Consider the following 26,858-nt stretch of genomic DNA (forward strand, 5'->3'; position numbering starts at 1 on the left):
TCGAGTCTGTAGCATGCTATGATGAAGGGCTAACATATTTGTTCATATCCATGATCTTGACCTTCATTCAAGGTCAGAGTTTGTTCAAATAAATTATATTGACATTGAATCAAGGTCAAACATGCTAAATTCTTTTATTTTTTGTCAGGAATTAAGTGGCCTATGACGCCTAATATCGGGGTTGTGACATGCTGGAATGAGTGTCAACCAAATATGTTAACATGATTGACCTTCATATAAACACACATTGGTAACCGTAGAAAAACTTAATTAACATCATTCGATGATTTGGAGCCGAGTCATCCACTTCCAGACTGGGAACTGATGTAAACACAATACAGTAGATTCCAAATAATCTGGACGCAGATAGTCTGGAAAACTGTAAGTTCTGATAGAAATATCAGGGACCGGATTATTGTAACATAAAACACTAAGAACCCAAAAAACCACAGAGACTAGTGGGAAGGTCAATACCTGCAAGAGTCAATGAAGGCTTCCTGAATCTAGATGATATAGTAAAGGCACAAGTCATTGGCTTCCCTACTCAAGAGGAGGATAAAACCTGTGTTCACCTCTATAGTGGTCAACAAGTGTAAATCCTTACACCCACTTGGGGAAAAGTGTTTGTAGCAATATATCTCATAGCGCAGCAAATCAAATTTTAACTAGAGAAAAATACACATTTGGAACAGGGCAGACAGAACAACATAAAAGAAGAGCTGTTGTATCTGATTGCAAGCATCAGACTTCATCATACCACAGCCAGTGAGTTATGGAAATCATTTAGAGATCAGATACAATATGGATGACACTTGGATACCATCTAAGTTTCCCAAGTCTCGCTAATACAACCCATAGATAACCATAGAGGTCAAGAGGTTATATCGCAGAAGACAGCGCTCACTCTCCAAGGCCAGACACACCAACTGAGGAAGGTATAATGATCTGAAATCATGAGCGCAGAAGGAGATCAGGAAAGCATATGACACATTTAAATGAGGTCATCAATATATTTAAGGCCAATCAATACGCTTCTGGTCCTAACTGAAGGAAAAGCGACAGGACACCCAAGGCGTTGCTGCGCTCAGGAAAGCAGATTGTGAGTTACTCTACAACAACGCAGAAATACTGAATTAACAGTTCAACTCCTCGGTATTCAGTAAGGAGGATATTACATAAATACCAGATAAAGGGTCCAGTCCCCATCCATGTATCCAGGCAAAACTTCAACATTCAAAAGGACTCAGGTTTTCAGATGCGATACCAGTTCGATTGCTCAATGTCCATGCCACCCACATAGGCCCGATTTTGACATTCCTGTACCAGATGTCTCTTGACAGCGGTGCCATCCCAGATTATCAGAGAGATGCGTCCATCATCCCTATCTTCTAGAAGGTCGAGAAACACTGAATATTGACCAGACTACTATCTGCCTAGTCTGGTCCCCTGCTGCGAATGCTCCGATAGCTCTGCCCTATCTTCTAGAAGGTCGAGAAACACTGAATATTGACCAGACTACTATCTGCCTAGTCTGGTCCCCTGCTGCGAATGCTCCGATAGCTCTGCCCTATCTTCTAGAAGGTCAAGAAACACTGAATATTGACCAGACTACTATCTGCCTAGTCTGGTCCCCTGCTGCGAATGCTCCGATAGCTCTGCCCTATCTTCTAGAAGGTCTAGAAACACTGAATATTGACCAGACTACTGGACCAGGTCCCCTCCTGCGAATGCTCCAATAGCTCTGCCCTATCTTCTAGAAGGTCTAGAAACACTGAATATTGACCAGACTACTATCTGCCTAGTCTGGTCCCCTGCTGCGAATGCTCCGATAGCTCTGCCCTATTTTTATGCTATCGGAGCATTCACAGCAGAGGACCTGTCTATTATCTGCCAATTTCACTAACATCGATACCCTGTAAGGTGTTGGAACATACCGTCTATAGCCAGGTGATGGGCCCTTTTGGCAGAAACGCCATCATGTCTGTTCGCTACATGGATTCCGATTCAGACGATTCTGCGAGACCTAGCTTGATACGAGACTACTTTGGGAACCAAACACAAGTACTACTTGATGGCAATATCATCAACAACAACACATGTAACAACTGGAGTGCTACAAGGGTAGTTCTTGGATCTCTGCGCTTCCCTAATCTTTATGAACGATCTACCAGACACAGCATGCTCCAAAGTCAAGCTTTTCGCTGATGACAGCCTTTTTTTATCGTGACAGTTCGAGACAGGCGCAAGATCGTTCTAGCAAGACTTGTTGTCACTGGAATGTTGGACAAAGGATTGACAGATGGTTTTCAACGAAGACAAATGTGTGGTGTTGAGCATTACCAAGAAGAGGAAAACAATTAAGACCAATTACACCTTCTATGGCCTTGTTCTAGAGGAAGTATAATCCAGTGAGTACTTGGGAGTGACAGTCAACAAAGCCCTTAAGTGGAGCACATATATCGACATGGTTACTTTTAAGGCAAACAGAGCCATTGGATTCCTCTGGCTCAACATGACGGAATGTAAGATAACAGCAAGGTACAGAGCCTACCAAACATTTGTCATGCAATCACTAGAATATACCTTATCAGTCTTTGGACCCTCCAATCAACCAGCTTGAATCTGAATCAGTCCAACGCAGAGCGGCTATATTTACGACCAGAAATTACACAAATATAAAGCCATGCTACAGCAACTAGACTGGGACCACTATCAATCAGGAGTGCTAAGATCCTACTAATATTGGTATACGAGATGTACTAATATTGGTATACGAGATGTGAGGTCCCTAGCGATTTTATCTTTTAACTGTAAATACATCTACCTTCTGTGGATTTTAGCCTTTGCCAACCGCATGCTGCAGGGTACACTGTATGGCTTTGAAAGTGGACGTCGTTCGCTGCTATAGTCATCAAATTAAGAATCTGTAGGCCTGCGATTAGTTAGATGTTTTCCTGAAATGCCTTCAGTTTTACTATTGCATATCCCAGAGGTGGATATAACGATAGTAATAGTAACCCTTGGAGTATCCATACTGATTAGATCCTTGATTCGTTTTTAACCAGCGTTCACATGAAGACATCTCTTGAAGTGAACATTAACGGGTAGACTGTTTTAGCTGAGAATACATTTAAAACTCGTTAAAGACTTTTGAGAAGGCGCGAAAGAGAAATATCTATCAACTAAATTCGGTGTCATCGACCCCTGTTATCTAGTTTTTCAAAGCAGGAACTCATGTTCCCCAAGGCAATGGTGAAATGGCATATTTGATGACAGCTCTTTTTCATTTTGTATATACATTATCACAATTGCATGTTTTTTACACGTATTTTGTTGTTATTGTGTTTTTGTTGTTGCTATTTTGTATTTGTCATGCATGACATGTAACTGTTGTCTCTAACAGCGTTTTCGCAGATATCCAATTTCATCCGAACTCTATGGCTGCGCGTGAGTTATCACATGCAAGTTGTTGTTTCCTTTATGAAGTGAGTTACGTTCAAGAATTATTGGCAGACCTACACGGTACATGTATTCATTGATATGGCACAGTTAAAATGCAAACAAACCACAAACTAGATGAAGACATTGATCAAAATATCTGTTTTATCTTTATGTACAAAATCTAGACAACTGTGGCCATATCTGGACTTTGAGTAGACACAGCTACATCTGGACTTGGTGTAGACGCCATAACAACGGGCCTGGTTGTCATTGGTAACATATCTGGAAAAAGAAACGTAGATAATAAAGTAATAAAAATGAAAGTTCGATTAGGCGGTGCCATGTCAATTCAGTACAACTGACACGAATTCGCAAGAGAAAAATGAGCGCGTTTGGATTTTCAATATGGCGGCACCCATATGAAAGATAGCTTCGAATTCAAAAATGAATAATTTTTAGCTCGCCTATTCGAAGAATAGGAGGAGCTAATGTTGTCACCCCGGCGTCGGTGTCAGCGTTGGCGTCCCATTTCACGTTAAAGTTTTTGAGCAAGTTTCTGTTTCGTCAATTGTTTAAGCTTAAGTCATCATAAATGTTTATGATTTTATTTTCCTAATGTGTTTGGATGCTGAACGTGATAAGACAACCAATTTGGGGCCCTTTAGGGTTTTTTTGAGTCTGTTAATTTGTCATATTTCCATGTTCAAGTTTTTGAGCAAGTTTCTATTTCGTCAATTGTTTAAGCTTAAGTCATCATAAATGTTTATGATTTTATTTTCCTAATGTGTATGGATGCTGAACATGATAATACAACCAATTTGGGACCCTTTAGGGGGTTTTTGAGTCTGTTAATTTGTCATATTTCCATGTTTAAGATTTTGAGCAAGTTTCTATTTTGTCAATTGTTTAAGCATAAGTCATCATAAATGTTTATGATTTTATTTTCCTAATGTGTATAGATGCTGAACGTGATAATACAACCAATTTGGGGCCCTTTAGGTTTTTTTTTTTTTTTTTGAGTCTGTTAATTTGTCATATTTCCATGTTTAAATAGTAAATACTTGAACATCAACTTCTTCTGAATAGGCGAGCTTTGCTGTTCTCCAACAGCTCTTGTCTCTAATACGGGCATTACGGGCATCATTTCCAGCAATACCTTAAAGAATGCTCTGAAATTTATAAATCAATATTATCGGCTATAAAATCTATTACGTCTTCCGGATTAAAAAACATCGAGTCGTCCAAGTGGTACGCTTCAAGAAACGAGTTATTCAATCCCTTGTACCAGTTTGGTACGGCTTACATGTTCCATTACAGATACAACAGATTCGTACTGGTACAACTAGTCCTGATAACCCGCAAATGGCACGCATAGCGAAGTACATTAGTAACAGAGATGATTTCCGCGAAAAATGTTTGGTCCCTAAATTGTGCAAGATCAAGTTGCCAAATCCGCAAGGTGTGTAACTTATTACTTGTCTGATTGATGTGTGTTTTTTTATCGCTTCGGAATTGTTTTAATGGCATATAGATCATAAGATTATGTTTTCTAACAATATGCTGTGTATTTGGCAATGAGACTCTCTAATGTCAATCACAAAAATTCTGATACTGAGCAGAATAAGAGTTAAGGTTTTGGCGTGTTATTGATTGCATCCGCACAAATCTTCTATTCCTATTTATTACTATATTGGCAACTGTAACAGAAATTTTAATAGGGCGTCAATTTAATCATGCTAGAGGTTTGGCGCGACTTTTGAAACATTACGTCGTGTCAACAAAGAAAACGGCTGACCAGTCGACTCCCATGTTATGACAGTACCTCATTAGGATGTAAAATACAATCACCTAACAACAGAAAATACATATTTACCGAATTTGCACACCCAGCCGTAGTTCTCTTGGATGAATAAGATGGAGGAACATGGATAGTCGTGCCAGTGGCCAGAATCGCGGTATTTGAGGAGTGCGCAGTCTTCCTGTGAGGATGCGATACCTCCAAGCCCGCCCGGCTGTCCGTTAGCCCAGTATACAAAGTCTACAGGGCTACCTAAAAAGGACAAAGGATTTCTCAGTGCTTATCACAAACACGTAACCGTGGCATCAACATTTAACGTAACAATAGCCCGATTGGTCGAGTTTTCTTGCTCAGCGACCTTTTTCACGGTGAGTCAATTTCACGATTTATTACCAGAGGTTTAGATGTACGATTAACTGGAGCTATTTTCGTGGTTTATTACCATATAAGTTTAGATTACGATTAACTGGAGCTATTTTCGTGGTTTATTACCATAAAGTTTAGATGTACGATTAACTGGAGCTAATTACGTGGTTTATTACCATATAAGTTTAGATTACGATTAACTGGAACTATTTTCGTGGTGTAGTATAATACATATAAATGATAAGAATTTTAGAGTTTGAAATTTGGACTAATATATAATTATCCACATATATCTTTCACGTACGGGGTATGTTACACTGTGTAGGTCAAGCACATGTGTTTCATATTTACAATAGTATATGTACGTGCATGTAAAGTCTAGTGGAAACCAACTTCTGTTAGGGTCATTGTATAACTACTAATTACCTAGCCATGTTATTAATTATGATACATGGTAAGTTCTAATGAGTAACCATGTTTCCCTATGTAATACAGCAACTACGGTGGTATGAATTGTTCCAGGTATTGGCTTTCATACCCAAATATTGACATATGTTATCCTGATGTACTGCTATATTAACTCGCCAATAATCTCTGTACAGAGTCGATTCCTAAGACTAAAATAAACGTATCGTACCATCCACTGAATCTGCGTTGGAGTTCTACATCTATACACACCACAACAACCTACGAAACTACACGAAGATATAAACATCATAGTGGTTTATTACCATAAAGTTTAGATTACCATTAACTGGAGCTATTCTCGTGGTTTATTAACAGGGAAGTTTAGATTACCATTAACTGGAGCTATTTTCGTGGTTTATTACCATATAAGTTTAGATTACCATTAACTGGAGCTATTTTCGTGGTTTATTACCATAAAGTTTAGATTACCATTAACTGGAGCTATTTTCGTGGTTTATTACCATAAAGTTTAAATTACCATTAACTGGAGCTATTTTCGTGGTTTATTAACTGGAGCTATTTTCGTGGTTTATTACCATATAAGTTTAGATTACCATTAACTGGAGCTATTTTCGTGGTTTATTACCCTAGAAGTTTAGATTACCATTAACTGGAGCTATTTTCGTGGTTTATTACCCTAGAAGTTTAGATTACCATTAACTGGAGCTATTTCACGTCGATTAATCGCGAATTTTAATTATCGAAATTTAATCACTCGTTCAGGAGTCAAATCACAATTTCTCAGATATCCGAAAAGTCAAAATATATGACAAATAGACACGTACTTCAAACTTGAGAGTCAAATCTGATTTCTTGATGTCGTATCTTAATCATATGACAATCTTTTTCTCTGATTTCTTGATGTCGTATCTTAATCATATGACAATCTTTTCCTTTTATTAAACAGAAAAGCCACGTAACTTGTCTTAACATACTGGCGCGTGTTTGTTCGTTTGTACAGGTCAAAACTTAGCCATTTGAAATAGAGGTTTACCGTCAGCCCAGACAAATGTTCCCTCCGTGGCCTGATCCGTAAGTCCTAGCCACACGCCATTTCCTTGGAAGTTGAGAGACCCCAGTGCAGACATGATGAAGTTTTGCTCCCCAGACGAGTGGATGGTCAGTAATTTCCCGCCCTTGGCCCGACAGTCGTTATTCGCGTGGGCCCAGTCCCGGTGGTGGTGGGTTTCAAACAGGTAGCATTTGCCCTCGTACCCCTGTAGAGACGGCCCTCTCTGAAGGTTGATTGGGCAGCGCGAGACATCCGTCTGGGTGGCTTTCAAACAGGAGAAAATGGAGTAAACGTTGTCTCAGTATTTTCATACTGACACATTAATATTTTACTCAACAAACAAGAGATCCCACTAAAGAATTATCTATGGCGGACAATGGATAGAGGAATCTTTTTTCTTGAACTTCAAACTTTTTCAAACATCCTACATGTAAAACTGCTTTGAGACAGATCGCTTCAGTACTCTCTGAGAAATACCGGTAACAAACTTCAATGATGAAATCCATGATGTTGGGCGGTTTGCCATATTGTTGACCGATCAGTCCCAAATGGCATTATTCACAACTAGGGCCCTATATTTTTCTTTCAAGTGATGTCCACTTTTCATGAACAACCTACACAGATAATGGTCGAGTAGATTATATGGTGACGCAGCTTTTATAGTATCACCTAGCCTTGTGAAACTGATGCTTTTTAATGTCGTGAACAGTTACCTGCAATTATTTTTATCGTACTCAATGACACATCATATGCAGAATCATAGATGATAGATTTAATGTACAAGTTAAGTGCGTAATAGTAAACACTAATACCTGCCAGATGCAGACACAGCAGGAGTAGAGGCAGTGTTAGAACAGCCACGGAAGACATTGTCCAGGAAATGTGTAACGCTGGGAGCAGACGACAATGAACTTGAAAGAATATCGTCTGATCAGAGGTAAAGATAAGGGCGCTCTCGTGTTTAGTCTATCATGGTGCAAAGTACAATCGACTCCGCGATAAGACTTGAAAGTTCTGCAGTATAATTTCTAGTGACGTCATTGTCTTTTAGTTTAAATCAATCTTATTGTAACAAAAGACAAATGGATTGGACAAAAGTTATTACAACTTACTGACATCCTTTCCGAACAAATAAATATATAATTACAATGATATTATGTCACGTGATAGCTTAATAAATATGTCTATATATGTTTACTTTATATATCAAAACAAAACAAAAGGTTACAAATTAGGATATAGCTAATGAGATAAAGGAGAAATAAGAGACACCAACGCATATTTTTGTTTGTTATAGAGAGCAACCAGCTAAATAATTTTACATAGACCACAGTGTTAAACTTTGTTAAAAGTTTTGTACTGTATTATTAAAACAAAGGAATATTAGTTACCTGTTGTGTTCTATAATTAAAGTCTAGGTTCTCATATAACACTAAATAGAAAAAAAGTTTGGGTCCTTCTGCTCAAACTCTAACCAGGATAGCTTTATTGAAATCAGGCGCATTTTGCACTAAAAAATCCTGAAATTCTAATGCTTTTACCTATTCATTATCAAAGTTGATATTTCGAACCTAAATCTCAATATCAATTTCCAAATTCATATCATGGTTATCTAGGAATAATTACTTGTCAGAAAACATTTTTACTTTTGAAATTCATAATTAGCCAGCCAATCAGCGGCCGGGTTAAAATTCTATCCTGGGCTCAATCTTGTATACACTGGGGCCATTTCGAAGGTCTTTTTTTATTTAGTTGGTTGATCCCTATAGAGGGTTTTGCTTAGAAGGTGTGAGTGGTTATTCTTAACTAGCCGGCGTAAGTATAATCCTTGTCTACACACACATAGCCTTCTGCTTTTCTGTATTTTTGATTTATTTGAAAAAATAGTGAAACCAATTCTGTTATATGGTTGTGAGATATGGGGTTTTTCAAATATGCAATCTATTGAACAATTTTATTTAAAATTTTGTAAACTACTTCTTGGTTTGAAGAAAAGTACACCAAACTACATGGTTTATGGAGAATTGGGTACAAGACCACTTCAAATTGATATAAAGATGATTAACTACTGGTCGACTATGATGATATCTAAAGAAAGTAAAATGAATGTTATATTGAATCATATGCTATACCATGTATTTACAAACGAAAACAGAGCAGTTCCATACTTAATTTTTATACAAAACATTTTAAATGAGTGTGGTCTTATATATATATATATATATATATATATATATATGGAACTTGCATCAAAATAACTTGAATCCACAATGGATAAAAGTGCAAATAACAAATATTACATTTACCAATTTTTAGCTCACCTGGTCCGAAGGACCAAGGTGAGCTTATGCCATACCGTGGCGTCCGGCGTCCGTCGTCCGTCGTCCGTCGTCCGTCGTCCGTCGTCCGTCGTCCGTCCGTCCGTCCGTCCGTCAACAATCGACTTCTTCTCCATAACCGCTGGTCGGATTTCAACAAAATTTGACTGGTAGCATCCTTATGGGCTACTAACTGAAAATTGTACAAATGATGGGGCTGACCCCCCAGGGGCCTGAGGGGCGGGGCCAAAAGGGGTCAATTTGGCTATTTCCATATAAACGACTTCTTCTCTGAAACCAAGCATGGGATAGCACCCATAATGCAATGGTAGCATCCTTATAGGGTGGGGATTCAAAATTGTACAAATGATGGGGCTGACCCCCCAGGGGCCTGAGGGGCGGGGCCAAAAGGGGTCAATTTGGCTATTTCCATATAAACGACTTCTTCTCTGAAACCAAGCATGGGATAGCATCCATAATGCAATGGTAGCATCCTTATAGGGTGGGGATTCAAAATTGTACAAATGATGGGGCTGACCCCCCGGGGGCCTGAGGGGCGGGGTCAAATGGGGTCAATTTGGCTATTTCCATATAAACGACTTCTTCTCTGAAACTAAGCATGAGATAGCACTCATAATGCAATGGTAGTATCGTTATAGGGTGGGGATTAAAAATTGTACAAATGATGTGGCTGACCCCCCGGGGGCCTGAGGGGCGGGGTCAAAAGGGGTCAATTTGGCTATTTCCATATAAACGACTTCTTCTCTGAAACCAAGCATGGGATAGCACCCATAATGCAATGGTAGCATCCTTATAGGGTGGGGATTCAAAATTGTACAAATGATGGGGCTGACCCCCCGGGGGCCTGAGGGGCGGGGTCAAATGGGGTCAATTTGGCTATTTCCATATAAACGACTTCTTCTCTGAAACTAAGCATGAGATAGCACTCATAATGCAATGGTAGTATCTTTATAGGTTGGGGATTCAAAATTGTACAAATGATGGGGCTGACCCCCGGGGGGCCTGAGGGGCGGGGTCAAAAGGGGCCAATTTGGCTATTTCCATATAAACGACTTCTTCTCTGAAACTAAGCATGGTATAGCACCCATAATGCAATGGTGGCATCTTTATAGGGTGGGGATTCAAAATTGTGCAAATGATGGGGCTGACCCCCAGGGGGCCTGAGGGGCGGGGTCGAAAGTGGCCAATTTGGCTATTTCCATTTAAACGACTTCTTCTCTGAAACTAAGCACGGTATAGCACCCATAATACAATGGTAGTATCCTTATAGTGTGGGGATTCAAAATTGTGCAAATGATAGGGCTGACCCCCCGGGGGCCTGAGGGGCGGGGTCAAAAGTGGTCAATTTCCATATATATATGACTTTTTCTCTGCAACTTAACATGGGATTACGCTCATAATGCAATGGTTACATCCTTATAGGGTTTGGATTCAAAATTTTGCAAATGATGGGGCTGACCCCCCGGGGGCCTGAAGGGTGGGGTCAAAAGGGGTCAATTTAGCTATTTCCATATAAACGACTTCTTCTCTGCAACTAAGAATGGAAGAGCACTTATAGTGCAATGGTAGCATCCTTATAGGGTTGGGATTTGAAATTGTACAAATGATAGGGCTGACCCCCGGGGCCTTAGACGGCAATAGATGCGAGGTCAAAAGGTCAATTAGGCTACTATTTTCATATAGATTACTTTGTCTCTGAACCTATGTATTGGATAGCATATTTGTATGGTTGTGATTCAAAATTAAACTTTGGGAGTCAATTTTGCTTATTTTTCTAATTGTCAGAGTCTTGTGATAATTACTAACAAAAAACCAGGTGAGCGATACAGGCCCTCTGGGCCTCTTGTTACAGAAATGGAATCATGACGTTTTTCATTCTTCAATGTCAGTATGCTATAGAATATATAAAAAGAGTGTAATTTTGAAAAATATCTTAAATTATTGAATGATAACGAAAGATTATTAATGTGTAAATTAAGAACAAGAAACCATAAATTTATTGTTGAAACTGGTAGGTGGAATAATATATATCAAAACAGAATTTGTCCTTTTTGTGATACAAACGATATTGGTGATGAATTTCATTATTTACTGAAATGTCCATTTTTTACGCTGGAAAGAAGGTTATATATTAACAAGTACTACTATACGCAACCAAATATTCTAAAATTCCCACTACTTATGAATTCTGTTAATATTAAAACATTAAGAAATTTATGTAAATTTATCAAGGTTATTTTCCAAAAGAATTTATGATTTGTCCTTCCTTATATGTACATATTTTCTATTTGTCAAATTTTTGAAATTGATATTTATATATTATGTTTCTCTATACAATGTATTTGTCAAAGAGAACTAAGAGAACTAATAAAGAAACTTGAAACTAATGTTCAGTCACATCCCGTGCCGCGTTTGCCTTTCACCTTGATACTCAAGTCATTGTCTTTGAAGGGTTCTAGGACTACATTACACATGGCCAACAGTTTAACTACTCTTTCACACAGAAAAAAAACCAATCAAATAAAATAATAATTGAAAAACTAGCTATGTAAAGTCATACTGTACAAAAATGGTAGAATGTCAGAACATTTCGGACATTATCCACATACATATTCACGTCCGATGGTGGAATCTAACCTCGAAGGCCGCCAATGGTGTCACCACTTTGCGGTGGGAATCCAATTCGTTCTATAAACTGTTATCCTTTATAAATTTGGTCCTATCTATCATTTTCTGCCCAAAAATCATCATGCGATAATGCAAACCATTTTCCATCCAACCATTTTCAGTTTTCCTAGTTAGATCAAAATCAATTCCAGAAGACGTTAAAATAAGACTACTGGTAAAATAAGTCAAGTTACCGTAAATATGACAATCGTTTACCTTTTTTGCGAGATACTAATTTACTAATTGAAGATACTAAATTTAACAAATTGTATGGCTTGAAGAGTTTCTTCATGTTTGCTTCTATATAAAGGTAAATTGAATTTCAAATCCTTTTTATGAATTAATATTTTACCACAAGTTGATCGTCACGGTTACCATACGACTACCACTCCATTGGCCCATATTGATTTTTCACCCATAACAGCTTGGTTACGGAAAGAATGTCGAAACTAGCTAGGGTTTGAGCCTTTTTTATTCCTTCCACATTGCATCAAGATTTGAACAGTTTTGTTAAAGCGAATTGGTGACCTTCAATTGCGTATGCAGAAGTCTTTAAAATAAGCATACTTGATTCCTCTAGTCCCTAACAAACTCTGTAGCCAAAAACTTCAACGTATTAGATTATATGGGCTCTTTTGATGTTTATATAAAAACACTTTTAAATGACAGTTATCAAATTTGAACCTTGCTACCTCAAACGAAAGTCTGGTTAATGTATATGGACACTCTTGATAATTTTTCAATTTATAATTCAGAACTGCAAGGTCTCATATCCTTCTTATAAATTATATATTGTTTAAAGATCGCAATAACCGTACTCTACTAAATAAGGAACCCATAGATAGGCCATTTTACATACCTAATTTGTGAAACAATATATATTCCCTGCATCTCAGCATGTTTGACCACTGTCACCTTGAATATTTCAGGTGTAGTTAACTAATCTTCAATATGGAGACATCAAAGACCACTTCATTGAACACAAGGAATTCAAAACAATAAAAATATTTCTATAACATGATTTTTATTAGTCTTTTATTTTAATTTGACATCAATAACAAAGAGCGAAACATAGTTTTGGAATCTACTTTGTATCCCATACAAAACAAACCGCAGCACTCATTAACTGACTAGTTATGTGAAGGTGACCTTATAATCAGTGTCTGGTTAAAGGAAGACCAGGTGAAATAGCACTGTATAGCAAGATATCAGAAATATAAATCCACCTATATTTGCCACATTTACTAAATCTGTATATAAGATAACTTGTCCAGTATAACATTTATCTGTTCACAAATTTTTTAAGTACACTGAAATCCCTCAAATTTTGGGATACCCTAGGCTTACATGTTCAGGTATTCATAATTTTTGTATTTTTACTGTAAATCACTTTATTTTCCTGTATAAAATATTTGGTATCATCAATATTTTCAAAACATTCTTGAATATATAATTATATTTAATAAAAATCATGGACTCTTGCTGACAATTGTTTATGGATTTAATTATATACATGTACATTGTTACAATTATTGCCGAAACATTTGAATTCGTGTTGGTACATCGTTACAATTATTGCCGAAACATTTGAATTCGTGTAGGTACATCGTTACAATTATTGCCGAAACATTTGAATTCATGTTGGTACATTGCTACAATTATTGCCAAACATTTGAATTCGTGTTGGAGCTCTCCTGCAAAATTTAGTGAAATAGAATGGTTTACAATTACATTATAATTATTCCAAGTGAAATGACCGTTAAAACAGAAAATTATGAAAAGTTAGCATATCAAAATATGTAGGTATCTCATTTTCCTAATTTTACCACATAGTATGTATACCGACTGACAAAGATCTAAGTGAGGCAAATGAGGATGACATTGAAATGTGAATACTGGATTCATGTAATACTGAGGTGTGCCACAGGATACTAAACATATGCATGTTAACGGTAAAATCCAGCTAGTAGCTATATAAATACCATTTCTAAATATTGCAACATGATACATCATGGAATAAATCTATAAATATTCATCATTAAACATCACATGATGACATCAGAGCTACCGGTATGTATTTCTGACATCAGGGATTAACTATGTAATCAGTTGTTTGGCCAGTGTATTATCAAAACAATGAGGATTTAACAATAATTTAGACTACAAGTATGTATACATTAAATTTCAACCATTAGTGGCTATATTTATTGTACAATTCAATAGATACTGATTTTAAAACCGAAATTATGAACTTTGATCAATACATTTCATAAATACAAAATGAGTAACAGAAGAAAAAAAACCACTTAAATCTTTTAATTTTCCTGATGAACTGCTTAAAATCGTTCTGTCCAACATATAATTTTAAATGGTAACTCTCCCAACCATTAGGAACATTGTTGGATGATTGAAAGTGTTACTCTCACGGACCAAAATCTTACTGATTTTCAATCAAGTACATCAATCCTAGAAAAAAAATTGGTAAAAAGTAATGTGTGATATAAAGTAACACAAATTGCTTCGTCAGTATTTTCATAATCATGTAGCTATCTTTGTCACTTTGTAGTATTAAATTATTTTGTAATCGTTTCATGATTACTAGACCATAGTACTTTGTATGATAATAAAGAGAAATGCAAATGTAAAATAACAAACAAAAACAATGGATTTTCTGTGATAATCATCAACACAAATACTAAAGCAAACAAAAAGCTAAATAAATGGTAGGAAATTTTCGGAAGTTTCTGCAAATAGCAGAATTGACAGCATTGTTTTTCCCCATGAAGCTTCAATGAATTCAACTTTCCCAAACCTCTCCTATCCTTTTATCACAAAAATATCCATTAGGAAGCTTCAATGGATTAATTTTTTTCCAAACCTCTCTTGGGTTTTTATCACAAAACTGTCCTCTAAGTTTGTGTAGTGAAAAAGACCACAACCTATTTTTGATGATAGCTTTGGAAACACAGAGTCATACACACTACTTAATATACCATTCGACAATGGAAACTTGGTTGTTCACATTTTCTCTGTTTTACTATTGGCAGCACCACAACACCTATTTCTGTTCAAAACAAAGTCGTGTCACACTCACAGTGATATGAACACAATTTCACAACTGTTGGACATGTATGGATATCCTACTTCGTGAAGAATTCTGATCAATCAAGTGAGTAGCCTCGTTTCACTGTTAACAGATGTGCCTGTATTCTGCTATTTTTTATGGTCACAAATCTGTGAGACCTTACAAAATTCTGGAAATCTGTGAGACCTACAGAAGATATTGACCTCTGTAATTACCAGAATCCAGATACCAGTCGATGTTTACTAGAATGACAAATCAATGTTTACAGGACCCCGATGTTTACCAGCATGGACACAGTCGATGTTACCGGAATGGACACCAGTCGATTTTACCAGAATGGACACCAGCCGATGTTTACCAGAATGGACACCAGCCGATGTTTACCAGAATGGACACCAGCCGATGTTTACCAGAATGGACACCAGCCGATGTTTACCAGAATGGACACCAGCCGATGTTTGCCAGAATGGACACCAGCCGATGTTTGCCCGAAAGGACACCAGCCAATGTTTACCAGAATGGACACCAGCCAATGTAGCACTGACACAAATTCTCATGTGATGTGGCTTGTTTGATGAGAAGTTCCACCTGAGTATTGACATCTATAGAGTCCTTGGTTGGGAAATCCTTCCCCGTCAACTTATCTCTTACTCTGTGCACAATTGAAATTGCCTTTTTGTTGAGGACCTCTGATTGTGTGTTATCTCCCCCTGCTGACCCCGGACCCTCAGGAGCTGTCTTCTTGTGACTGGCTGTACCCAGCTCCACACTGTCCAGAATGTCCCCTTTCTCTTGGCTTCCGGTAAAAGAATCTGACCGATTTGTCTTTGGTTTGGCTTTGGTTGTAGCTGCAAAATATCAACAATAACTATTATAAAACATTTGTTTAAGTAATCCAGCTTAACTTTTAGAAAATGATCTATAACATGCAGTACTCTGAACAGGAAACTTTTTAAGTTAATTGTATTTTCATTGGCATAATTTCATCAAAAGTTCACAAAAAATCATACGGGAATAAATATTTACGGACATTCTCTCCCTGTGTGGGACAGCATGACTGGTGAGTGTGTGCCTGTTTCGGGATTCTTAAGTAAGAAGTAGCCAGATTATATATTTACTCCTGATATAAGCTTACATCTGTGGAAGTAGCTGTACTTACTGTCCATCAGTCTCCAGTTAAGGAGAGGATCGTAAACAAAGGCTTCCAGTACGGCCATCAGGCTGTCCTTGTGTTCTCGTAATACCTCCATCACACTCTCACAGGTCATACGGTAGTTACCATCGATACCAGTTACCTACAACAAATTTAACAGTAGTAACTGTCAATACCAGTTACCTACAACATATATTACAGCAGTTACCATCGATACCAGTTACCTACAACAAATTTAAAAGTAGTTACTATCAGTACCAGTTACCTACAACAGATATTACAGTATTTACAATTGATACCAGTTACCTACAACAGATATTAACAGAAGTTACCATTGACAGTTACCTACAACATATATTACAGCAGTTACCATCAATACCAGTTACCTACAACAGTTCTTACAGAAGTTACCATTGACAGTTACCTACAACATATATTACAGCAGTTACCATCAATACCAGTTACCTACAATAGTTCTTACAGAAGTTACCATTGACAGTTACCTACAACAGATATTATGGTAGTTACTAATGATACCAGTTACCTACAATTCTTAAAGAAATGTCTCATTTGTTAAAATATAAAATATATATACAAATAAGCCCCTTTAAGTATTTTGCAAAATCACTTCTTAATATTAAACTTGTCAATATGTCTTTTATGAAAATATCTCCATTTCCATCAAAGGATAATTTTTTTCCAACATACACAGTAATTCAATGTTTAAGAAACACTTGTTACCTCCATAGCACTGATAAGCATTCTGGTGAGCCGGAATGGAATCTTCTCTGGGAATTTCTCCCTCACCATAGCAACCTCAAAACAGTCACCAAAGTCTATGTGGATGACTTTGCCGCTGACTCTGTCCAGCATCAGGTTAGAGGGATGTCTGTCATACAAAGGATGTATAAACAATCAAACGTAACAAGATACTGGTAGGGAAATGGTGAATTACCAGGTGGTGAATTTTCAGTACAACTATGGGTAAACTTGAATTTGCATTTAATAGACACAGTATAAATACATTGGACCCATGATAATCTCAATACTGGTAATCTGTAAAACTCACAATCCGTACCAAATGACTGTGGATTGATTTGAATATTGACTACGCAGTAGTGGCTGTCCACATTTTTTTAATCCAGGCGGGTCGGGCTACTGACGCAAGTGTTCAATTAATGGAAGATTCACTTTATCTAGTTGAAATATTTATTATATTCTTTACTAGAGAAGTTTCACATGAAATAACCACACATGTATGGTGCTATATTTATCACCAGGTTGATATTTGTTTATTTACCTGTCTCCTAATCCCAGCACATAGCCCACCATGGACATCACAGCCAGGGATCGTGTGTAGTTTGTACGCCGGTCAAACCACACCTGTAACATACACACAAATGTATTAGATTCTCAGCTTGTTTTTCCTTTCCTGACATATATAGAGAGATGAAAGGCTTGCACCCCTGTTACTTTACCTTTTCATTTATAATTGTTTTACATATCACAGGGCACTGTTACATCTTTGATGCTACCCTGCGAGTGTTCTTTTCCTTTTCAACAAAAGGGCCTTATGAAGTTCTATCTCATTGCTTATTGTATATCGATGGTGAAATAGGTTATGGCTCTAACATAACGTTTTTGTTGGCCGGAACAGAAGTATGCACATTCTGGTGACCTTTTGAACTGACCAATCAGATTGCTACTTCCACAATCTTGAAAGTGAATTTTTGGAGATAGTTTGAAAATTATTTTCAAGTATGTAATGATCTTGCCCGAAGAGCACAACAAAGCCAAATGTATATGTAACTGGGACATTTCCAATTGGTGTAGAAAATGTATTCAATTTGACGTACTGGTTGTATAAGGGTCATTCGAACATGACCCCTTATGGGATGTTGTCAGATCTTCTATTGAATGGAAAAGTTTTAAGGATCTGTATTTTAATCAGATTGAGTTTTAGCCAGCTGTAAAACTTACCTCAGAACTTGGACTTTTGTACCAAAGTATTTTAGCCAAGTCGTCTCCCTGTGTATGTTCTAGAGCATGCTCAAATACTTCCACCTTCTGCATTAGTGTCAGGTGATCATAGTCAGGTGCCATCTGTAGGCAGACAGAGGAACTAGGTATCAACCAAGGGCAACAACCAAACAAGTACAAAATACCATAGCAAGGGCATTACTACAGTTAAATCTGCCTTAATGACACCTCTAACTCAACAGGCCCAAAGGGACTGTATCGTTCACCTGGTTGTTATGCAAAGAAATGTTCTGAATACAGGTTCCTTGATTTATAGGTTTTACCTCTATTTCCTATTGGACCCTACCCCTCCTGCCCCAAAGGGGTCAGAGCCAAGATTTTTACTAACTCTGTTTTCCCTTCCCTAAGAACATTTCTGGGCAACTGAATAAACCTTCTTATTTCATTTACTATGATTAAGTTACTTATATCTGGACACGATAAATTGAGATTAACAAGACAAGTAAAATATATTTACCCGTAGCATCAAGCGATGTTCAATATTTAGAAGTATTTTTTTCTTCTCTCTATAGTCTCGGATCAGAGCATGGAATGTGTCTGTGTGAGGGACCCAGCCAATCAGACCGGAATTGGTGGACAGCGGAATGACGGAGAATCGCTGGATTCTGAATAACAACATAGAAATCTTACAGTTTTGTAAGTTAAGCTAGTAGAATTTGGTACATCATAAGTTATCTTGTTCATAAAACCAGTTTAAATATCCAAAAATATTAATTGCAGCAAGAAAATTTACTTTGTAAAACATGAATGTAGACACAACTTTGAACAAGTTATCTGGGATTTCTGGCTATCTGAACTTTCAAAGTATTGATTTTTCTTGAGCATTCTTGGATAAATCAAGCATAATTTGTATACCTTACAGTTAGTAAGGTGAATTTCACATTTGTTAACAAGAGATGGAAGGCTAGGGAAAGAATGTCGAGCACCTTAACCACTCATTCACAAAAGACCAGCACCCAGATGTTCAAATGGTGAATAGCTCACACATATTTCTGAATTGCTGAAAAACCTATGATTACATCTTCTCTAAAGTTGGCGAGTAGGTACAAAACTCGTTGTTGATTAGCCTAATCACCTTAAGAATACCTGGGTCCAGAGGTGAGAGATGGAAGATGGGTAGAGATTGAGATAATAGATTTGATCACTATGGAGACCACTCACGTAAGGTTTCTTCTCAGTGTCTCAGGATTGTTAAGTAGAAGTGAGTTGACCAGGCCAAACAGCTGCATCACTCTCTCGTCCTGTCTCAGGTCCTCATGGCCCTTCAGTAAGAACATGTACTCCTGTCCATTGTTACCTGTATAAGTAAGATTAGTGCTTATTATTAGTCAATTCTTAATTACAGGTAACACTTTGTTGGTGTAGATCTTTATTAAGCACAAAGGGTAAAGCCTATAAGCAAGTCTTATCTAAAATAATAAGAATGCAGTGTATTGGTTATTCAGACAGTTAAAGTTACCGAAAAATGAAAAGTGATCTGAAAGCTTATTTTTAAACATGAAATTCCAGTGGCAAGTACCTAGAGTAGGAGAGACAAAATGAGAATAACAAACATGCTAATCTCAATACAGCAATACTGTAAACCACTTTGTACAAGATTTCACATCTTGTGGTTTGCAGTAAACTGAAAATGTCTGTAAGCCACAAATATCCCAATATTCGTATAACATTGGGACAGATGTGACGTGACGTGACCTGGTGTAATAAACATGACAAGACAGAACAGGATGTGACGTGACGTAATGAACATGCCAATACAGGACATGGTGTAATGCGATAACAAATTTTAATCATCAAAATTCAAGATGGCTGCCTGGCGGCGATTTTGTTGACTGATCGGTCCCAAAAACTAAGAAATTTAAGAACGATCCCTTCAGTACTTTCTGAGAAATAGCGATAACAAGAATTGTTAAAGGACGGACGGACCACCGACGAAAGGCGATTTGAATAAGCCCACCATCTGATGATGGTGGGCTAAAAACCCACAAGATTAATCATCCATCTTACCAAATATGCTGAGCTTCCTGGGACGCTGTTTGGAGGTGATGACCTGCAGTGAACTTTGAACTCTTCTAATTTTAATGACAGGTTGGTTGGGGTCATACGTCCCAGGTACAGCCAGTTCTAGATCCTGACATCGTAACAGTTTGGGAGAAACATACTGTAGCTCCAAGGAAGTCAGCTGTTGACAAAAGACCGTTGTAGTCATGAATGTTAATCTGTGGTAGGTCACTATACAAATCTGCATTTATTTCTGCGTATGGTAATAAAAACTAGAATTGTCTCAAGGATATGGGTGCCCCTGCCTTCATACAAAATTTTGGTAGAACATGAAAGAATGTAAATAGATAACACTTACTTCCACCTCCCACAATTTCAAGAGAAATGTCAAAGATTTACAGGGATTTGTAAAATGATGTATACTCTCTGGTACCCTCTGTCAGAATTAATATGACTGGAAAAAGTATAGAGATATGTAAATAATGTAAGATATAGAACAATACTAAGGTGAAGAAAAACCTTAATACTTTATTTATTTTAAATAGATTATTTCATTGCTGTCTGCAGAATACTTTTAAAATGATTAAAAAAAAACTTGTATACCATTTTTTACTGAAATTGGACAATTTTAGAATTAGGGGTCATGGTGGATATATTTTTTTTATTTCTCTGGGAAATTAAAACCTCTACTGCACATATTCTATCAGCTATTAATATGTGCAGCTTTGAAACAATCAGCCAATTGGTTTTTGACGAAATCTCCTGATATGAATTGTGGACAGACAGACGGAAGGACAGACAGATACAGTGATAATTATAAGATTCCCACATCAAAATAAGCAGATCTGATTATCACTGGTGTTGTCATGCAGACCTTCAAACTGTAGCCCAAACGTAATATGAAAAATATAAAATACAAAAAGGCTATATACATCCTCATGCATTTCAAAAATTTGATAAAAAAAAAGAAGAGAAAAAATCTCGAGAAAAGAAACACCCAGCTATGCCCTACTCAAACCAATGATGAAGGTAAATAGTAGCTGACTGGCACCACATATCTACCTCAGGAAGTGGTCGGTCGCCCTGAAAGTCAAACTTTGGAGTGTTATATATACCAGTAAAGAATTGATTTACTGCATGACATGAAATATTAGTGGGTACCTTTTTTTTCATGGTTTGGAGATATGATGTAATATTGTGGGTGGTAATATTTATGGTTAGCTGATGTCATAAAACTTTGAATAATGTATACAACCATTTATGTTGTTTTAATATTCGTGGTTCATTAGTAACCACGAAAATGAACAAATATTTCTACACCGTAAATGTTTCATGCTATACAGTACACTATGCAGTATAACCCATAGCCCCAGGAGTCAAGAACATATCAAAATTTTCATATTTGATCTGTATCCAAATTTTACAATAACCATTCAAACCAAATACAAAACAAATATATTGAAAGATTATAATATAATAAGTAAAGCCTTTTTAATACAAAATTATATTAAAAGTTGATGTTTGACTGTAGTCCATTTGATATTACCTGAGCTATTTGGAGATATTTGATATTACCTGAGGCAGCTGTTTATTTGACATTACCTGAGGCAGCTGTTTATTAAAACAACATGACCTGAGGCAGCTGTTTGCAGATATTTGACATTACCTGAGGCAGCTGTTTTGAGATTTTTAACATTACCTGAGGCAGCTGTTTTGAGATTTTTAACATTACCTGAGGCAGCTGTTTGGAGATATTTGACATTACCTGAGGCAGCTGTTTGGAGATATTTGACATTACCTGAGGCAGCTGTTTGCAGATATTTGACATTACCTGAGGCAGCTGTTTTGAGATTTTTGACATTACCTGAGGCAGCTGTTTGGAGATATTTGACATTACCTGAGGCAGCTGTTTGGAGATATTTGACATTACCTGAGGCAGCTGTTTGGAGATATTTGACATTACCTGAGGCAGCTGTTTGGAGATATTTGACATTACCTGAGGCAGCTGTTTGGAGATATTTGACATTACCTGAGGCAGCTGTTTGGAGATATTTGACATTACCTGAGGCAGCTGTTTATTTGACATTACCTGAGGCAGCTGTTTGGAGATATTTGACATTACCTGAGGCAGCTGTTTGCAGATATTTGACATTACCTGAGGCAGCTGTTTGGAGATATTTGACATTACCTGAGGCAGCTGTTTGGAGATATTTGACATTACCTGAGGCAGCTGTTTGGAGATATTTGACATTACCTGAGGCAGCTGTTTGGAGATATTTGACATTACCTGAGGCAGCTGTTTGGAGATATTTGACATTACCTGAGGCAGCTGTTTGGAGATATTTTACATTACCTGAGGCAGCTGTTTGGAGATATTTGACATTACCTGAGGCAGCTGTCTGGAGATATTTGACATTACCTGAGGCAGCTGTTTGGAGATATTTGACATTACCTGAGGCAGCTGTTTATTTGACATTACCTGAGGCAGCTGTTTGAATATTTGACATTACCTGAGGCAGCTGTTGGAGATATGACTGCTGTTTATTTGACATTACCTGAGCAGCTGTTTGATATTTGACATGTACCTAGGCAGCTGTTTGCAGATATTTGACATTACCTGAGGCAGCTGTTTTGAGATTTTAACATTCCTGACCTGAGTACGCAGCTGAAGTATGTAAATTTTGAGATTTACATTTACCGTGGTTTTAACCTGGTCCGCCACCAGCCTACCCTGGAAGTATTGTAATAAGGTCCGACCACGCCTGGAAAGTATTGTAAATATAAGGTCACGACCTACGCTGGAAAGTATTGTAAATATAAGGTCACGACCATACGCCTGGAAAGTATTGTAAATATAAGGTCACGACCATACGCCTGGAAAGTATTGTAAATATAAGGTCATGACCATACGCCTGGAAAGCATTGTAAATATAAGGTCACGACCATACGCCTGGAAAGCATTGTAAATATAAGGTCACGACCATACGCCTGGAAAGTATTGTAAATATAAGGTTCACGACCATACGCCTGGAAAGTATTGTAAATATAAGGTCACCACCATACGCCTGGAAAGTATTTGTAAATATAAGGTCACCACCAACATACGCCTGGAAAGTATTGTAAATATATAAGGTCACACCATACGCCTGGAAAGTATTGTAAATATAAGGTCACGACCATACGCCTGGAAGAGTATTGTAAAATATAAGGTCAGGACCATACGCCTGGAAAGTATTGTAAATATAAGGTCACGACCATACGCCTGGAAAGTATTGTAAATATAAGGTCACGACCATACGCCTGGAAAGTATTGTAAATATAAGGTCACGACCATACGCCTGGAAAGTATTGTAAATATAAGGTCACGACCAGGACCATACGCCTGGAAAGTATTGTAAATATAAGGTCACGACCATACGCCTGGAAAGTATTGTAAATATAAGGTCACGACCATACGCCTGGAAAGTATTGTAAATATAAGGTCACGACCATACGCCTGGAAAGTATTGTAAATATAAGGTCACGACCATACGCCTGGAAAGTATTGTAAATATAAGGTCACGACCATACGCCTGGAAAGTATTGTAAATATAAGGTCACGACCATACGCCTGGAAAGTATTGTAAATATAAGGTCACGACCATACGCCTGGAAAGTATTGTAAATATAAGGTCACGACCATACGCCTGGAAAGTATTGTAAATATAAGGTCATGACCATACGCCTGAAAATATTTGGTGAACAATATTATGCCTTAGCTATTCCATCTTTGCATATACACTGTATATATATATATATAGTGTTATATCCCTTTTGGGAAGGTATCAATTGTGCCATCATTACTCTATTATCATAATTAAAGTCGCTAAAAATATGATGTATCACTCACAAACACATGGCATTACAGTGTTCCAGCTAGGTCGGTTTAGCAGGGCGCGGCCCTTTTTTTGCCTAGCGCCCTGCCCTTTTCAAATCCTAGCTGGAACACTGCATTACAATCAATACCTACCAGTAAGGGGATATAACTATACTACTCAAAATTTGCTAAGGATCACTTTTATTTTGTAGTATATCAAATTCATTTAATTGTAAAATATTCATAAAAATACTTCAATGATGTCTTTAAGATGTCTAAACACAGGTTCCAACAGGAAAACTATGGAATTTTCACGTGTGCTCGATACATTACTTGCGAAACAGAGCTACCCCCCAAAATCACAAAAACACGGCAATGGGAGCGAAAATGAAATTCGCGTTAAATCAGTGTTCTCGTGTAATTTTCATTTCATTATATTGTGTGACGTCCCCTAGCTTCAATAAGACTTCGACATCGCCGACGCATGCTCGCAATTAAATCCCGTTTCCGGTTTTGCTGGATGGATGCCCATTCCTCTTGCAGGGCCTGTTCCATGTTTTTTCAGTGACCTTTGATGGTAAACGCGGGAAGAAATGGATTACTGTAGCATGTCCTACACATGCTCTATCGGATTTAGATCCGGGGAACGAGCAGGCCAGTCCATGCGTTCGATAGTTTCCCTCTGAAGTTCGTCGTCTGAGGTTTAGTAACGCTACGTCACTACAAAATGACTTCATAAACGCCACTGGAATTATCTACGCAATCTGTACATAATCATACAGACTGAGGTTCCGTAGACCTACAGAGAGGATTCCCTTGACTGGTAGGCATGCTCAGGCTACACTTACATGGGCCCACGATCATGCGAGATGGACTATCAGAGACTGGAGCCCTGTTCTGTTCACAGACAAGTCCAGATTCTGTCTCGACTTCACAGACAGGCGTGCTAGAATGTGGAGACTACCAAATGAACGATTTCCTACATCCAACGTCTCCAAACACGACCGACATGGCGGCGGGTCTGTGATGGTCTGGGGCGGTATAAGTGTCCAAAGAAAAACAGATCTCCATGTCTTCCCGAACGACAATTTGATAGCCAAGAGGTACTGCGATGAAGTCCTCGATGTCTACATTAGCCCATATGCTGGTGCTATCGGTCCGGAAATCATTCTAATGGATGATACCTCTCATCCACATAGAGCTCGGGTCACTGTCGCCTATCTTCAGAGGAAAACTATCGAACGTATGGACTGGCTTGCTCATTCTCCGAATCCAAATCCGATAGAGCACGTGTTGGTAATGCTACAGGAATCCATTTCTTCCCGCGTTTACCAGCCAAGGTCACCGCAAGAACTTGGAACGGCTCTGCGAGAGGAATGGGCATCCATCCAGCAAAACCGGAAACGGGACTTAATTGCGAGCATGCGTCGGCGATGTCGCAGTGTTATTGAAGCTAGGGGACGTCACACAATATGCTGAAATGAAAATTAAACGAGAAAACTGTTTTAACGCGAATTTCATTTTCGCTCCCATTGCCGTGTTTTTGTGATTTTGGGGGGTAGCTCTGTTTCGCAAGTAATGTATCGAGCACACGTGAAAATTCCATAGTTTTTCTGTTGGAGCCTGTGTTTAGACATCTAAAAGACATCATTTTTATGAATATTGTAAAATTACATGAATTTGATATACTGAAATATAAAAGTGATCCTTAGCAAATTTTGAGTAGTATATGTAATAAGCCAAGACAGATAATATTCTTCAGCACATCTCAACATCATATGCACTGGTTGAAAGTTTTAGCAACATGTAGTGTTGGTAATGAAGTCAGGACAAGCTTTTACAATGCAGGTAAAAACTCAGTAAAATGTCCTTAATCATATATGGCACATTGCTAAATTACCAAGGAAAACAGGTACCATTGTAGAAATTCCAAGAAATATGTGTTGTAAGAAAAAAAGAGATATAAATCTTAAGCATTGAAGTATACATAGCAGCGACAATACTGTCGATCAGTATACCTGGTTAAAAGACGTCTCTTTGAGTGTCTGGGGTCCCCTTTCCATCATAGCATGAAGAGGTTCGAGGGTAGCAAACATCCCTTTCACGTCACGCTCTCCAAAGTACAGGCGTGAGGCCTCCTCTAGACCCTCGTGCCAAAGTTCATGCCATAGGATAGCCACACGAATCAGCTCCTCGCTTACCTTCAATTCAATCAATGGTTTTAAAATAGGGCAAGAAAAATATCATTTTTCAAAGTTTTGTTTTACAGAATTGGATCAAATCGCTGTGAAATTTCGTTGTGCATGAAAATGTGAAATTAATTAGTCGCTGCGAAAATAAGTTGGTTTAATTACAGTATACAGAGTTGGTCAGCGTCACCATGGCAGGTTTCACTGTAGATTTTGATATAGCCTCACTTACCAACATAGCCTGTTGTACAAGTGTATTGCTGTGTTCACACATACTCTTGAGGATTTTGTTGGCTGCCGACTGCCGCGCCGTGGCATTACTCTTGGATGCCACAGTCAGAGGGTAAATTAGAGCCTGAAATGGTCAGATCAGGTTACTATGGAAACATACAACAACATGACTGGTTTACGGATTGGAATATTTCAAACTATCTGAAATCTTA

At 37.8% G+C, this 26,858-nt stretch overlaps 2 protein-coding genes across 2 annotated transcripts in view; both read right to left on the minus strand.

The window, feature by feature from the left end:
• Positions 1 to 3,589: 3,589 nt before the first annotated feature.
• LOC138319137 (galactose-specific lectin nattectin-like) lies at positions 3,590 to 8,056 on the minus strand. The gene is made up of 4 exons (XM_069262080.1): positions 7,898 to 8,056; positions 7,068 to 7,349; positions 5,315 to 5,491; positions 3,590 to 3,723 (listed from the first exon to the last, which is right to left on the minus strand). Exons 1-4 carry the CDS (start codon positions 7,953 to 7,955, stop codon positions 3,623 to 3,625), a joined length of 618 nt encoding a protein of 205 aa, XP_069118181.1. The 5' UTR covers positions 7,956 to 8,056; the 3' UTR covers positions 3,590 to 3,622.
• A 7,429-nt stretch (positions 8,057 to 15,485) lies between these two features.
• Positions 15,486 to 26,858, minus strand: part of LOC138315341 (serine/threonine-protein kinase mTOR-like) — a 46,747-nt gene continuing 35,374 nt past the window's right edge. Inside the window, exons 44-55 of the mRNA XM_069256336.1 lie at positions 26,648 to 26,770; positions 26,245 to 26,427; positions 24,017 to 24,056; positions 22,235 to 22,710; positions 20,377 to 20,551; positions 19,531 to 19,666; positions 18,827 to 18,974; positions 18,310 to 18,432; positions 17,630 to 17,712; positions 17,071 to 17,218; positions 16,336 to 16,471; positions 15,486 to 16,024 (exon numbers count right to left, since the gene is read on the minus strand). Of these exons, the coding sequence (XP_069112437.1) occupies positions 15,687 to 16,024; positions 16,336 to 16,471; positions 17,071 to 17,218; positions 17,630 to 17,712; positions 18,310 to 18,432; positions 18,827 to 18,974; positions 19,531 to 19,666; positions 20,377 to 20,551; positions 22,235 to 22,710; positions 24,017 to 24,056; positions 26,245 to 26,427; positions 26,648 to 26,770 (2,109 nt within the window). The 3' untranslated portion in view covers positions 15,486 to 15,686. The remainder of the gene's footprint in view (positions 16,025 to 16,335; positions 16,472 to 17,070; positions 17,219 to 17,629; positions 17,713 to 18,309; positions 18,433 to 18,826; positions 18,975 to 19,530; positions 19,667 to 20,376; positions 20,552 to 22,234; positions 22,711 to 24,016; positions 24,057 to 26,244; positions 26,428 to 26,647; positions 26,771 to 26,858) is intronic.

Source organism: Argopecten irradians, chromosome 1 (assembly GCF_041381155.1).
Source record: "Argopecten irradians isolate NY chromosome 1, Ai_NY, whole genome shotgun sequence".
NCBI classification, from domain to species: Eukaryota; Metazoa; Mollusca; class Bivalvia; order Pectinida; family Pectinidae; genus Argopecten; species Argopecten irradians.

Bases quoted from the DNA above. Each gene is read 5' to 3' on its own strand.
- LOC138319137 (XM_069262080.1), bottom strand. From the start codon at position 7,955: ATGTCTTCCGTGGCTGTTCTAACACTGCCTCTACTCCTGCTGTGTCTG. The intron at 5,492-7,067 runs GTAAACCTCTAT...TGTCCTTTTTAG, and splicing joins AACATTTGTCTGGGCTGACG to GTAGCCCTGTAGACTTTGTA. The intron at 3,724-5,314 runs GTAAATATGTAT...TTCTTTTTCCAG, and splicing joins CGGCTGGGTGTGCAAATTCG to ATATGTTACCAATGACAACC.